The sequence below is a fragment of the Eulemur rufifrons genome, chromosome 29 (assembly GCF_041146395.1).
Source record: "Eulemur rufifrons isolate Redbay chromosome 29, OSU_ERuf_1, whole genome shotgun sequence".
In the NCBI taxonomy this organism is placed as follows: Eukaryota; Metazoa; Chordata; class Mammalia; order Primates; family Lemuridae; genus Eulemur; species Eulemur rufifrons.
In genome coordinates, this window is record NC_091011.1 from 82,680,000 (window position 1) to 82,694,956 (window position 14,957).

At 35.7% G+C, this 14,957-nt stretch overlaps 1 protein-coding gene across 2 annotated transcripts in view; it reads right to left on the minus strand.

Moving 5' to 3' along the window:
• Positions 1 to 14,957, minus strand: part of CHCHD3 (coiled-coil-helix-coiled-coil-helix domain containing 3) — a 267,860-nt gene that overhangs the window by 87,339 nt on the left and 165,564 nt on the right. The window contains exons 5-6 of one of the 2 annotated variants that reach the window (XM_069461832.1): positions 8,624 to 8,638; positions 7,474 to 7,557 (exon numbers count right to left, since the gene is read on the minus strand). In XM_069461832.1, the coding sequence (XP_069317933.1) occupies positions 7,474 to 7,557; positions 8,624 to 8,638 (99 nt within the window). The remainder of the gene's footprint in view (positions 1 to 7,473; positions 7,558 to 8,623; positions 8,639 to 14,957) is intronic. The other variant, XM_069461831.1, reaches the window with a different exon arrangement.

Sequence of the window (14,957 nt, forward strand, 5' to 3'; positions counted from 1 at the left end):
TTGTTAATAAGAAAAAATAGAAAGTAACTCCATGTACATGCTCCAAGCCACTTTACTAAAACCTCTGCCACTTACAATATCACAATTAAAAGTGACACTGATTTCTATTGCCTTTAATGTTCTAACTCGTGGACCAGAGAACCTCATCTCTGTTTCTGCAACTCTGGGTAACCGTAGAAACCACAGGGAATTTGCCATGATTTCAACATGAATGAGGAAGCCAGTACAAAATTTCCAAGTGTCAAAGGAATAATACATCTCTCTAGTTTAACAAGCACAAATTAGCATAACCTATGTAGGCATATCTACCAGAAAGTTACACTTTTAACTACTGTGTTAAATTTGCTATAGATATCACATAGCATGGGCAAAATGAGTAAACCACATGACGAAAAATCATTGACAACTGTTTGGAAAGCACTGTAGGGGAAAATATCAAAGGGTTTTTAATAAACCAAGTTTATTAAGTTATCTCTCTAGCTCCTAAAAAGGATTGTTTATATTTTAGCATTTCAGGTGTCAATAATCTAACTGTGAATCTATCCTGTATTAATCCCTTGAAAAGGTTGACCCAGCTTCACTCACTGAAATATTTTATAATGACAGATTTCATCTGTTAGTAAAAATGTATAATAATTTCTTCCAATAAGAGTACACTGGGCTGACAATAACCTGTTCTGTTGTCATTTCTCTTTATTATCATTGTTGGCATTATTTTTTCTCCAAGCTTTGCACGGAGCAGCACAGAAACAAAGGTACTAACTGACAAAGAAGAAGTCAAGCAATCAAAAGCCAATTAATCATACAGATGAGCCCAACACTTTATGATGCAATAAAAGATAAGTCATCCACCATAAGTGAAAGACTTTTAAAAATTGCTCATCTGATGTAAGCACGACCTTAGAATTTAATTAGCAACTCTCTCCACAGGTGACAAACTAGTAATGTACTTTTCTTCTTAATGGCAATTTATTTTTCACCATACTCTTTGCATTACTCTCTTTTGCACAGGTTGTACAATTTCCTCTCCCTCTTAGTTCTACAGAAATTACTGCAGTGCATATGCAAACAGCCGCTGAAATCCAGAGGTGTGTGTAAACTGAATGCAGTCCGTGCCACACTGCCAGAGGTGTGTGTAAACTGAATGCAGTCCGTGCCACACTGCCATTTGTTATTTACCAGGTATAGGATGCAACTGTCTAAGACAAAACGTCTGCTCTCATGGAACTCCTATTGGAAGGCAGACACAAGCAAGTTAACATGTAAATGAGTAAACTAATTATAGGTTTGGAAGAATGCTTTGAAAAATATAAACAGGTTGATATAACAGTTATAGACAGGGTTGAAAGTTCTAGTTTTTGATACACTGTTAGGAAAGGTGAAAACTTGTCAGGGAGTCAGAGACAGCTATTCAGAGTTGGAAAAGAACATTCCAGGCCTAGAGAACAACAAATGCAAAGACCGTGAAGTGGGCAAGAATTTTGAAGGACAGTACACACTCAGTAGTTCCTCAATAAAGTAAGCACATAATAAATAATAGATATTATGTTTAGAAACAGGCAGGTATCTATTTGATTACATGCCATGGAAAACTACCCTAACAAAACCCTTCTTCCATTTATTATGTACAATACATAGTTAGAACAATAGTTAAAAGGGCTACAAATATATCTTCATATTTAAGAATGTGAATAAAACTGCAAATGGAGTGGGGAGGAGTGGAGAGGAGTTCTCAAAAAAAAAAAAAGCATGCCATCCTACCAGGTTGATCTGAACATTTTAAGTGTACCTAACTAAACTCTCTGATCTCTCTCAGCTCCTCAAGCCACTAGGACTTTTTATAATTCTTTCACGCTGTGCCAAAACCCCCCATTCTTAGGAAAGCCAAGGGCAAAGTGGATTCAGTAGAGCAAATCAATTCAAATTCATAATTGAGAAGTTATACGTGCAAGACACACTAACCATCAAAGAGCTCAAATCTTCGAGATGTCCTGGGGAGACGGGGGCTTTCAGCACAGACAACCCTGGGTGGGGGGCCTGTGGATTCTACCCTGTAATCCTAGGGCCTGGTCCTTTCTCTCACTTCCCTCCCACAGGCCAACAGACTCCTAGAAAACACACATATTCCTGAAGAACATGCAGATAATCCAGACTCAAGAATCATCAGAACAGTTTACTGAAAGTAAAAGTTTGTTTTCTTTCTAGAAGATGGAATGAGATGACTATAGTAATAGTATGAAAGTAAGAGTGAATGTACAAAGACCTCAAAAAAATTTTAAAACTGCTTGAATGACTAGAAATTTCTTACTTCAAAGTGAACGCAGCACAACTAGATATTATCAATAAAGTAACTCTTAGGGGTATCATGACATAGTTTCTAGGTAGTAAGACCTTATTGATTCCCCTTTGGTCAAATTTTCCCAGGAAGTACCAAATCCTGTGGGAAAATTAATCAAATTATAGCATCGGGACCTAAAAGGTTGTATTAGAAGCCAGAAAGAACTAACTTAACACCCAAACAACTACTACGATCAGAAGGATTTAACTTCTTAAATACATAACCAACACATATTAAACATAGTATTGGAAAGTTGCTAAAAGCTCAGGTGTGGGGCTTGGCTCAAATCCAGATCTAACACATTTTGGCTGTATATTTTTTGGCTGCTTATTATTCTAGAGCAAGTTACTTTAAGCCTTAGAATCTTCACCCAAACAACAGCATGGAAAGCCTTATAGGGTTGTTTGTGAGGATAAAATGAGATAATCCGTACAAAGTGCCTAACACAGTGTAAATGTACAAAAACATTATTGTTAGCTACTATAATAAAGGTGATGCAATAAATTATGTCAAAATATTCAAAATGAAACTTGACTGTCACACAGGATAGATTTAAATCATTAATGTAAATGGTTAGTGAGGCAGATACTAAATATTTTATGTATATTTAATAACTATACACTAATTGCTTAAATATAACTTTATAGTGTAAGCTTAGTAAATCTAAGATTCATTCATTGGACTTCTATGTGTGAGCTGTGGAAAATGTAGAAGTAAGAAAACGAGCTCTGCCTGCAAGGAGTTTACAAGATAAACACACGTAACTAATCAAACCAATCACCATTATTATAAATAAAATATGGCATCCTATAGAGAGGTATAAAGCATTATGGATTTATTTGTCAAGTATAAAACAAAGCAAAAATAAAGTTAGAAAAATAATAAAATAATAAAATTAAGTTAGAAAAACAAACAAAAAAGCAGAATTCTCCAAGGGACTTGGAGACCGCTTCTTAAAAACATTTAAGAACCTTCTCTTTGAAAACTGCTCTAGGCAGCTTCTCATCAAATCCCCAACCAGGAATTAACACTCTCCAAGTCTTACACTAACAACCAGGAGTTAATACTCTCTTAAGTATTTTTCAATCAACCCACACATCTCAATGTGATACCTTCAATGTTCTTGAAAGATAAATGTTTACTTTCATATCTGTGTCAATGCCATTTGATAACTTAGCAACATCTGACTATGAAATAAGAACTTGAAAAACTTTTCAAGTGGCTTTAACCTCTCTCAGTAAAGAGTTGCTGCTTTTGAATACTGCTGCTAAGAAGGGTGAAATCAGTTTCCAGTTAAATTAAACTTATCACTCCTAATAAGTCAGTGAAAGGAGAAAATGATCTGAGACTCCTGGTGGACTAGCCCATATAGATACCTGGGTGGAGAAAGCTCCACTCACACGTGGGAATTATCTAATTGGTAAAGAGTTTATAGAAATAGACCCCAGAGGCAAACCAAGCTGTATCATAGAACTAAATGTGCTTCACATGTTTAGTGGACTTTGATTCACACTCTCAAAAGAAAATGCATCAAGCCAATAAAAATAGTTTAAGTAATGAGTCATCAAACAGTGGTAATGTATACAAGTTGTGTTTGTGAATCTAGTTGATTAACAGATGGTAACGTTATCTCAGGGACCACCCTCAGAATGATTCTGTAAAAGACTCATTGATGCTTCCCTCTTCATTAATGATAAACCACCTGGTATCGACTTTATGGTTTCATCATTTCATTTGGTTAAAAAGGAGAAAGGTATATGTTTATATCCACTTTTAAACCACAGGCAACCTGGATTTCACAGTAAGTTAGACGATTCTGCAAGTTATCATAATATTATAATCATTTTTCTTACATTATGCATTACTGGATTCAGCACTTTCACACCTTCTAATACAAAGTGTGTGCAGAATTCCTAATAGAAATGGTTAGACATTGTAATTTTCACTGTTGTCACAATGCAAGAGAAAACCCCTTCACAATCTTTTGCATTTAGCCTAGAAAATGCTTTATCATTAGAGACCTAAATGTCTCTCATCTATTCCTGTAAGAAATCCAACTGGACAAATTCAGCTTAGGTACCTTGGGAATGGCAGTAATAAACAAAACCACGACTATATAGAACTGGGCAGAAGACATGAGGAAGTTGAATAATACTAAGGTAACCTTACGATTATGAGTATCTTGTACATAATGGAAAGTAGATAGTCTTTAAAGGCAACAGCTGATACCTGATAAGCTCTTTCCAGTTTTCAAGGGGCTTTTACATATATCATTATATCTGCCTGGCAACCACAAAAGTGAGCAAGGAAGAAGTACTACCCCCATTTTAAAGAACCAAACACCACAAGAGATTAGGTGAATTGCCAAACAGCTAGGTAACAAAAGCATGCCTTCTGACTCCCTGATTAGCCTTCTTTCTACCACGTTATTAAATATTAAAGTTATTAAGTATTAACTAATAGCAGCGTGATCATTCCACCTCAGGATTCTAAGTTCACCACTGCTTCCCAGCTTTTAGTTTAAATTCCTGGAGTACTACTTTCCAGCCTGATCTTCAAAAAAGAAAAAAGTATATTTTGCCTATATAAGAAGAAACAATCACAATGACTTGATCTCATCATATCGCAGCCATCTGATCTTCTACCACCTGCTCTACCTGATGCCAAAACCAGTGGTTTCCTTGCCAAGCAGACAAGCTTAACGTGTCGAGAACAAATCCTCTCAGTCCCTTGTACCAGTCTGAATTGTCTCAATCAAACCGGTGGATCTATGAGAAATGGGTGAATACTTTTCAGTGCCTTTTCTTGTACCTGACAGTGATTAATGGCAAATTCATAGGGCACACTGTAAAATGATGGCAAAGAAAACTATCACTGGGTGGGGGAAAGCGGGTGCTAGGTGAATCACCTCAAAAACTTTCACTTTCGTTCATTTATTTCAGCTGACATGTATTATGTATGTCAGGTACAGAACACAAAGTATAGAAGTAAAGTAATAGCTACTATGAATGAGTGGTTACTCTGTGCTGGACAGTATTATCGGTGCTTTATGAGAATTAGCTCATTTAACCAATTAGTGAGGAAAGTACTTTTATACTGTCACTTGATAGATGGGAAAACTAAAAGATTAAGTAAGATGCTCCACATTATACAGCAGGTAAATGCCAGTTCAAGGATTTAAATCCATGGCATCCAACCTCAGAGCCTGTGCTCAAAACTTGCGTTCTGCAGACTACAACCAGTGGGCCAAATCAGGCCAACCACCCATTTTTGGTTTTACATTTTTAAATGGTTGAAAATAAAATAATTTTGTGACATGTGAAAATTATATGAAATAGAAACTTCAGTGTTCATAAATTAGAACATAGCCAAACTAACTCATTTACGTATTGGCTTTGCCTGCTTTTACATTACAAAGGCAGGGCTGAGTAGCTGCCAGGGAACCATTCACGGCCTGAGAAGCTAGAAACATTTACTATCTGGCCATTTACAGAAAAATTTTCTGACTCATGCTCTAAACCATTCCACTTTATGCCTATTCAACACCTCTACATAAATGTCTTAGGAAATGTCCCAAACTTAACATATCCAAAATCAAACTCCTGATTTCCTCCACCCGCTGCATATATCCCAGTCCGTATCTTAAGAGTTTCCCCCCATGGAAAGTCCATCCTTCTCTTAATAGTTATAAAAGCCATATAGACCTGGAGTATCTTTGGCTCTTTCTTTTACTCACGTTCCAAACCATCATCAAATCAAGTCAGTTCTACCTTTGAAATACCCAACCACATTTCATTACTTCCACTGCTTGGACCCTGACCTACGCCATTGCCATTCCTTCTCTGAATTATTGCCATAAACTCTTAGTAATTCTTCCTTGCTTCAATTCTTGCCCAAGACAGCAGCCAGAGTGCTCTTCTGCTCACAAACCCTCTTGCCATCCCAAACATGCCAAGCACACTCCTGCTTCAGGGCTTTGGCACTGGCTTGCTTCCCTGTTTCTCTTCTCAGATGTCATCACGTTAGATAGACCTTCCCTCTCCACCCAACCAATGCCTAACCTGGGCCCCAGGACTCCCTTTCCCCTGCTTTATTGTTCTCCAAATTATCACAACCTGCCATACAACACGTACACTGGCTTTAAACTGAATTTAAGCTCCATGAGAGCGGCTGTTTAGTTCACTGTCTTCACTAGTACATATCCGGCACTAGACGGGGACCTGATTTATATTAGGTACTCAAGTAGATATCTGCTGAATGCATGAGAAAATAGTCCCTATATTCAAGAAGCACTAAGCCCAGTGACATAGAGAGACGGTAAACACATTTAACATATAAATAACTGTATTGAATGGGGTTTAATGGTGTATTTATTTTTTCCTACTTTCTTATCAAATAACATTCTAAACAAATCAAATTTGGGGGGACTCAATCAAAAGGAAGACAGAGCTCACTCTGCCACCTTACAGTCTGTATATATGAAGTTAATCTAGATAACAAATCTACTTTTAGAATGGGTGTACTGATGAGGTTCTCAAACTCCCATTCTTAAAGCCACTTCCTTCTTGTATTTCAGTCCTAATTCCCTCCTTTGCACCTCTGTCAAATTCTAGGTCCATACTGACTAGACATACTATCTCTTCTTCTCTTAACTCTTCTCTTTAAGTTCTACTATTCAGCTCCTATCTACTACTCTTGAAAGAGATATTCATTTCTTAGTCACAAATCCAGCAAAACAGAGTTTTCACAAAGAAAATATACCTTTTAAAACACTACCATTTGTATGAATATATTCAAGTTTAGTCAGTGTTTGGGGGAGTTAAGAGTAGCACTGTATTGTTTGACCTGGAGGCAATGTGGATTCTAAACATATAAGGAAAAATATTTGGGGAAGTCCCTAAGTGGTAATACCAATGTATCAGTGAACCAGTAACAAACACAACCATCCCAAAATGACAAAAGGAGAAATGACATTCCCAGATAGAATGAACTACCTGTTTGGCTTCTTCACTTCCTGGACACTTTTTAACAAGAAAATGCAGTTACAGTCCTTAATTTATTGATTTTTAAATAAATATATGGGGAAGCTGCAGATGTGGTAATAGAAGAGAATCAACGACAAGAAATAGTCATACCCTCTCCTCCAGTCTAGCCAGCTGCTCTTTGTAGAATGCATCCTGCTTCTTTAACACTCGGTCTTTCTCTTCCAGCTGCTTAGCCTAAAAAAGGAAATGAGGAATATACTATATCAAGAAAAAGCAGCAACAGCAAAGCAAAAAGTATAAATTGCATTACAAATAAGTACACAATGCTGAAGATTTGTGCAATCTATTAGGTCTCTGCCATAGAAAAAGATTAATAAGATGATGATTGCTGCATTTAAATGTAAAGAATAAGTCTGCATTGTATTTTTTTTTTTTTTACAGTAACAGCTGTGTTCTACTTTGTCCAAATGTATTTGGAAATGTCAGAATACAACACTCTACAGACTGTCTTATTTAACTTCTCTTTCAAAGAGTAATTTCAAGGACTAATATTTTGCACAATAAAAACTTTGATTTTACTCTGAGCATAAGAAATGTGGTTACTAGCCTTCTTGAAGAACAACAAAAAAAAGCCTGAATTACATTTTATATATAAATCTTATGTTTGAGAACTCTTAAATTGCCCAGTGAAACTTGCATATAAACATATGCATTGTTCCCTAGTTCCCTTTTTACAAAGAATTTGTTGTCTTGGATGGGTGGGAGCAAAAACTACTATAATTGTTTATTTCAATAATTTAACATAATGATAATAAATAAAAATAATTAAAAGTAATTTTAAAAACCTTTAGTTATCCCATTTCTAAATTTATAAAATCAAAAAATTAGTAATAAAATATTTTTGGTTCCTTTAAAAGAGTAATTATAAAAGATGGCTACTTATGGATGTTTTTCAAGATTAGTAAAAAGTACATTTCTTAAACAGTTGTTAGTATCTTGAATATTACATTTAATTCACTTTTATCTCTGAGGGAAGGGACCTCCCTATATAACTCTGAGTTAGTAAAGTTTTTGACATACCTTTTGCTCAGTGAATGCGGAATGCATGCCTGAGTACTACTTGTAAGAAATAGAGCAAGTATACATTTTGGCATTACCAGTCTTGTGCCACGTACCATGTTCTTTTGCTAAGTGATCAAGTGTTGCTTGGCTCAGATGTCAGAGTGCCTGTCTACTCGACTACCTGCTTAGTTTGGGTGAACCTATTTGCACACTTGTAGGTTGTTATTTTGCTACTTACTTTGTCTTCCATATCCTGCAGCATGTTAAAAACAAAGAAACAGTTATTTAACAACATAAGCATTGTTTTTTCCTAATGTCATAGGGAAATATGATGGATAATATCTAAAATGCAAACCAAAGACAATGGGGAAAAAAGTAAGAGAAAATGCTTAACTTGGGACACATTTAAACGTCACTGTGCTGTTACAGTTTGAATAGAAGATTTCAATGAAAAGTTCATGCTGCTGGAATGCGTATGAATAAATAAAAAAATACAATAGTAAGATGAGATAAAAATACATTTATATGCAAGTATATAATTTATGGCTCCTTGATGCAACACAGTAAAACCTTTACTGGACTGTTAGGAATATAAAAGAAAAAATAAATGGAGAAAGAATTTTTGAAAGACAAAACTAAGTGTGAAGAAAATATACATGATTACATACCCTAAAGAGAAAAGTCTTCTCTAAATTCAACACACACAACTCAAAATATAAATAAAGGACACAGATAAGAATGGACTCATAAAAACTTCTATAAAACCAAAAAATATCATAAAGTCAAAAGAATAAGAAAATAGCAAAAAGAGGAAAAGAAATCTGAACATGTAACTGTGAGAGTTAATGCTATTTACATATGGAATACCTAAAAATAACCTTGTTCCTCCTCCTTCCCCCCACCCAAAAAAGCAAAAAGAAAAATATAAAAATAATAGACTGGCAATTCACGCACAAAAAATACAAATAATAAACACATGAAAAAATCCAACTCCACAGGAAATCAGAAATGCAATTTAAAATAATGTTTCATTATTCATCTATCAAAATGACAAAAATATAAGATAATAATACTCAATATTGGCAAGGTACAGGAAAATAGGCTCTCCTATATACTGTTCATGAGAATGTAAATTGCTATAACCATTTCATAAATTAACCTGACAAAATGTAATAAGTCTTAATAACGTACATATGCACTGAGGTCTAAAAACTGTACTTATTCTAGTACTTAAGTAATTAAGGCAACATACCAAGATGTTCATTATAAGGTTGCTTAGATTTCCAATGAGACAAAAACAAAAACCAATCCAATGGTTAAATAATATATATACGCTAAGTATACTAGGTAAAAAAGAAAAAAAGAAAAAGATTATGAACAGGAAGGACAGTATGACCTCTTTTTTTGCAGCAAAGAGGGAAAATAAAAAAACATCCTATATTCTATAAAGTGTCAACAGAGGTTACAACAGAGTGGTAGGCTTATGGGTAGTTTCTATTTTCTTATTTTTGCTTCTTTATATTTTCAGAATTAAAAATAAACTTTATAGTTAAGGGGCAAAAGGAAGAAATTTTTTGAGGTGAGGAAACGAATACGTTTCTTGATTATGGTGGTGGTTACACAATGGTATGCATTTGTCAAAAGTCATAGAACTGTGTATCAAAAAGAATGAACATAAAATATAAATTTTTTAAATAAATATAAATTAGGTGTACCAAAGTTTATAAAAATAACTATAAATGTGTGCTTGTGTGTATAAATCTTTATTATTGTTAATCTTCTTACCATGTGACCAATATTATTTCCAGGCATTCAACCCTAGCAAATATTAATTACAAAAAAATTTATAATTAAGAAAATACAACCAGCATTATTTAAAGCAACAACCAAGTGAGAACTGAGGTTAGAGTAAATAAGATATGGCCCAACTAAAGGAGATTGATTATAAAGAATTTAACCCAGCCATATGACCAAACATTAAAGCCACTGAAAACTGATGTTTTGGCCGGGCGCGGTGGCTCACGCCTGTAATCCTAGCACTCTGGGAGGCCGAGGTGGGTGGATCGCTCAAGGTCAGGAGTTCGAGACCAGCTGAGCAAGAGCGAGACCCCGTCTCTACTAAAAATAGAAAGAAATTATATGGACAACTAAAAACATATATACAAAAAATTAGCCGGGCATAGTGGCGCATGCCTGTAGTCCCAGCTACTCGGGAGGCTGAGGCAATAGGATTGCTTAAGCCCAGGAGTCTGAGGTTGCGAGGTTGCTGTGAGCTAAGCTGACGCCACGGCACTCACTCTAGCCTGGGCAACAAAGTGAGACTCTGTCTCAAAAAAAAAAAAAAAAAAAAAAGAAAAGAAAACTGATGTTTTTATAGAATAATTAATTTTTTAAGACAAAATATTAAGTGCAAAAACACAAGTCATAGAATGTACAGTAAGTTCTAAAAAATGGAGAAGGGGGAAGGGGAAGAGAGAGACAGAGAAGGTTGAATGTCTGTTTATACAGGCATGGAAGAAATATGAAATATGCTAACATGTTAATAGTGGCTATGATATGCATATTTCTTATTTGAAATGTTCCCTGTTTCCTAAAATGAACAGCTACTCTGTAATCATAAAAAATATCTTTTAAACAACAGTATTACATATGTTTATCCCTGACTAACAGATGGAAATGTTAACATGCATGGTATAGTATCTAAAAGAGTGAGCTATTAAGAAATTTCATTAACAACCCCCAAAATTTGTTTTAACAACTTGAACAGTTATAGATAGTAGGTAAAATAACGTCCATGCTAACTCCTTAATGTATCAATACCCAGTTCTCTCCCATTCAATGTATGATATTACCCATGATGGCTGTTAAAGTATATTCACATTAAATAATGTTTCTTTTGTTCACACAGTGAGATTAAAAAAAAATGCAAAGATGCCAACCAGATATTCCATTATAGTTATTTAGAAAACACTGAGAGAATTCAATGCTACAACTATATTGCTTGAGCTGAGGACACTACTAAGGACCCTACACCAATTAACAAATTTAATTTTGAAGAGCTGATTACAACCTTAATAAAGGATGTACAGAAATATGACCATTCACTTTTCTGATACATAATTTTTGAAAAATTTTAAAGCAACATTACAAAAGGTGAGATATGCACACCAACAACGAAACAGAGGATATACCTTCAAAGACCTGACAACACCAAACTATAGGGGCTTGTAGCACAAATCTTTCCCTCGATGACAAATAGAATCAATAGTCAGATCCACTGGGAGGAATAACAGAGCAAGAAACATGGCCACAACACTTTAATGGCACATTGCTTTGAAACAGTTAATGTGATGGTAGGAGAAAAAGTCACACGATATGAATCCTGAAACTTAAATAAGCCTAGAATACACTGACTAAGCTAATAGCTATTGAAGATGGAGAGTCACACTCAAGAAAAAGCAGTAAAGCAACTGCATGGAAATAAAAGTTCTCTGCAGAACCCTCTAACAGATAGAGAATCATTGTAAATGAACAAATAAAAACAAAGAGGATTATAACATTATTTATTGTTATAGAATCGTTTCTTAGGGAAAAAAAAAAAAAAAGAACATAAAAAGTTTCCCCCCACCTCCTGTTTACTATTCCTAGAAGAAATGTGTTCTGATTAGTTTTCAGATCTTGCTAGATTTGGGATAACTTGATTGGGCTTAAAAACGTGACAGAATGTGCTTAAGTGGATCATTATAGAAAACTAGAGCATCCCATAAGCAAGAGAAACAAAGAAAATAAAGAAATCAAGTTTTAAGAAACCCAACACATAAACATTTTGATGTCTTAACTCAGTGTTGGTGGCTAGGTTAAAAATGAAGTATACAGCATTCACTTCCTTAAAGACTTATCTCTTCTCAGAAAGGACTTGAAGGTCCTTTACAAGAAAGGATGTAATAAAGTCAATACAAGATAAAACTGGGACTGCGGATATGACATATTTTGCTGATAGAACTTTACCTTCCCATATATATTCTTAGGTATCTCTCCATAGCGCAGACTTTTCGGCATTACTATGCCCTTTTAGTCTTGGCTGCTCCCGGGAACTAAGGTATGGCACTAAGTACATGACACTGGGAACTCAGTGACATCACAATCACTTAGCTCAGAGGCAATGTATTGTTACTTCATACATCAAGAACAAGGCATGTTAAGGCAAGATTCTGTGCTACAGAAAACTTGTATATTTTAAATGACAAACTTCCTTGAAATGCAGGCATTCAATTTTAATAGCTCAAGGTAGAAAACAAACCAGGTATCTGCTCAGTTTTGCAAAGGATGATACTATGCAACCAGAAATTACGAAGACTGAGAAAAGGCAACAACTCTGTGTCAAACTAAATAGCAAATCACTCTATTTCCTTTATTCTAAATCTCATAACCATCTGAAACATACATACATACAGAGGAATCTTTCACAATGATATGGATAATCTGTGGTAAGCAAAATCTACCTATCATCTTACAACTCATATAGGTAAATCAGCAAATAAGAGTAGGAAAAAAAGCTTTATTCCTTGTCAGAACTACATGAGGAACAATATATATGAACCTAATAAAATTATATGCTGACATAAAACAAAGAAAAAGAACTGAAATATGAAAGGGGACTGAACCATAAACTTGTAACGTAGTGTTACATTTAGAAGCTGTAGAACATGATCACTGTGAATATCAATTAGCCGTAACAGAATAATTAAAGTAGCCATGTATTCAATTAGTTGAGTAGTCGACTTGCGTTATAAATGTGAAATTACACAGGGTTCACTGAGCCTTTACCAAGTGACGCTAATAAACAAAGAACTACATTTAAAGCATTGTTTTCCCAACTACACCAGAAGGTGACCTTCAAGAGGGTAACTCATCTACGTGAACATAAATGATGCCCAACCTATTATCAACATTGTCATACTTTTCGGTGACTATTTAGAGGCAGAAGCATAAGCTGTAGGCGACTCCCTGTACTGACGTCCACTACCGCCACCCCACCGTACCTCACGTAGGCTGAACACAGACCAGAGAAAGGAACGATAAAAGCGCACTCTTCCAACGGACTTCTTTATCTGAAGCTTGGCATTCAAATTCAAGGCCCCAGGATTGGGTCAAGTCAGTTTGTTTTTGTTTGTTTGTTTTGTCTTCCCCAGAAGAGTTTCAAGAACCCTGGTCTACATTTCAGCTTTTGCAATACTAAGAGCATACTGGAAACAGCCCAGTGAGTATTGTCCTCTGTAACTTTGGGGCGTGCATGCTTATTCTTTTGAGATAAGAAAGCAGAGGCAGAGATTGAAATTAAAAAGTAAAGTCAACAATGAATAAAGAAAGGAGACCGTTGGAGTTCGTAATTTAGAAAAAAAAGCAACCTAATGGTATTTAGCTTTAAATTTTTCCAGAAGTTCTCTCATAACTTTCACATAGACCTATAGTACTCCACAAAGGCAGCACAGTTAAGTGCTATTAATAGATGAAATCAGAACCAGTTTTGTAAGATTTCTTCTACAGTTTGGGGGGGAGGTTTAAACTTTACCTTTACTTCTCCAGTTTTCTAGTTTTATTTCATAATTCAGAACTTATTAGCACTATGGCATAGTAGGAAACTCACTTGGTGAAGAGACAGGAGACCCAGATGCCCATGGTGGCTCTGCTAAATCATCATATGACCAGGCACCAACCCACCCCAGCACCCATGTTCCAAAACTGCTCTTGAATGTTACCTTCTTCATGTGGTTTTTGCCAGGTTAGTTACACCCCTGCTATGCCTCCCACTTTTGCATCTAATAAAATCTTTCAATAGGTTTCTTATGGTACTTATGTTTGATTTGCCGTGTATCATACATGTTTACTTACCCACTGTGCCTCTCCTTAACTGTAAACTGTGAGACAAGAAAGGGGCCTTACTCCTCTCTGTATCTTTGACTCAGCCTAGACCTGTACTGCCCACAAAGGAAACACTCAGTACATGGTGGCTAAACTAAACGAACTACACTGAGGGGAGAAGTTTGCACGAAGCAAGCAGACCCATCTTCGAGGAAAGAAATCTGTCATGATGTCCACGATTTACTTCAAAATGCCACAGCATACACAGCGTGACATTGTGTGCATGTGTTTTTTAAGCTCCGAACTAGCTGCTGCCACCATGTTACCCAAGTAAGCACAATCCAAGAGCAATTAGCAAGTATTCTCATAAGCAGCTCAAAATTGGAAGCCCACAAAGTAGAAGAAGCTACCAGAAGGGCTCGTTCATCCATGTCTTGATAAACAGTGATGTTTTGTTAATTAGTAAAATGACTGTTGGAAATTGGATTTTATTAGTGAAAATGGTCCATTAACTAGCATGATAAATGTTACATACGGGTTCTTATTAGTGAAATGAAAGCTATCAAAAAGATATCAGGGTTAGATGTCATATTATAAAGATACTCCTACATCTGCTACAGGAACAGGTTATGTGACTCCAATGAGGCCTATAGCTCTAACTTTAGGGATGGTGCCTCCGAATGGATCCCCAAGCAGTCCTGTATCCAGCC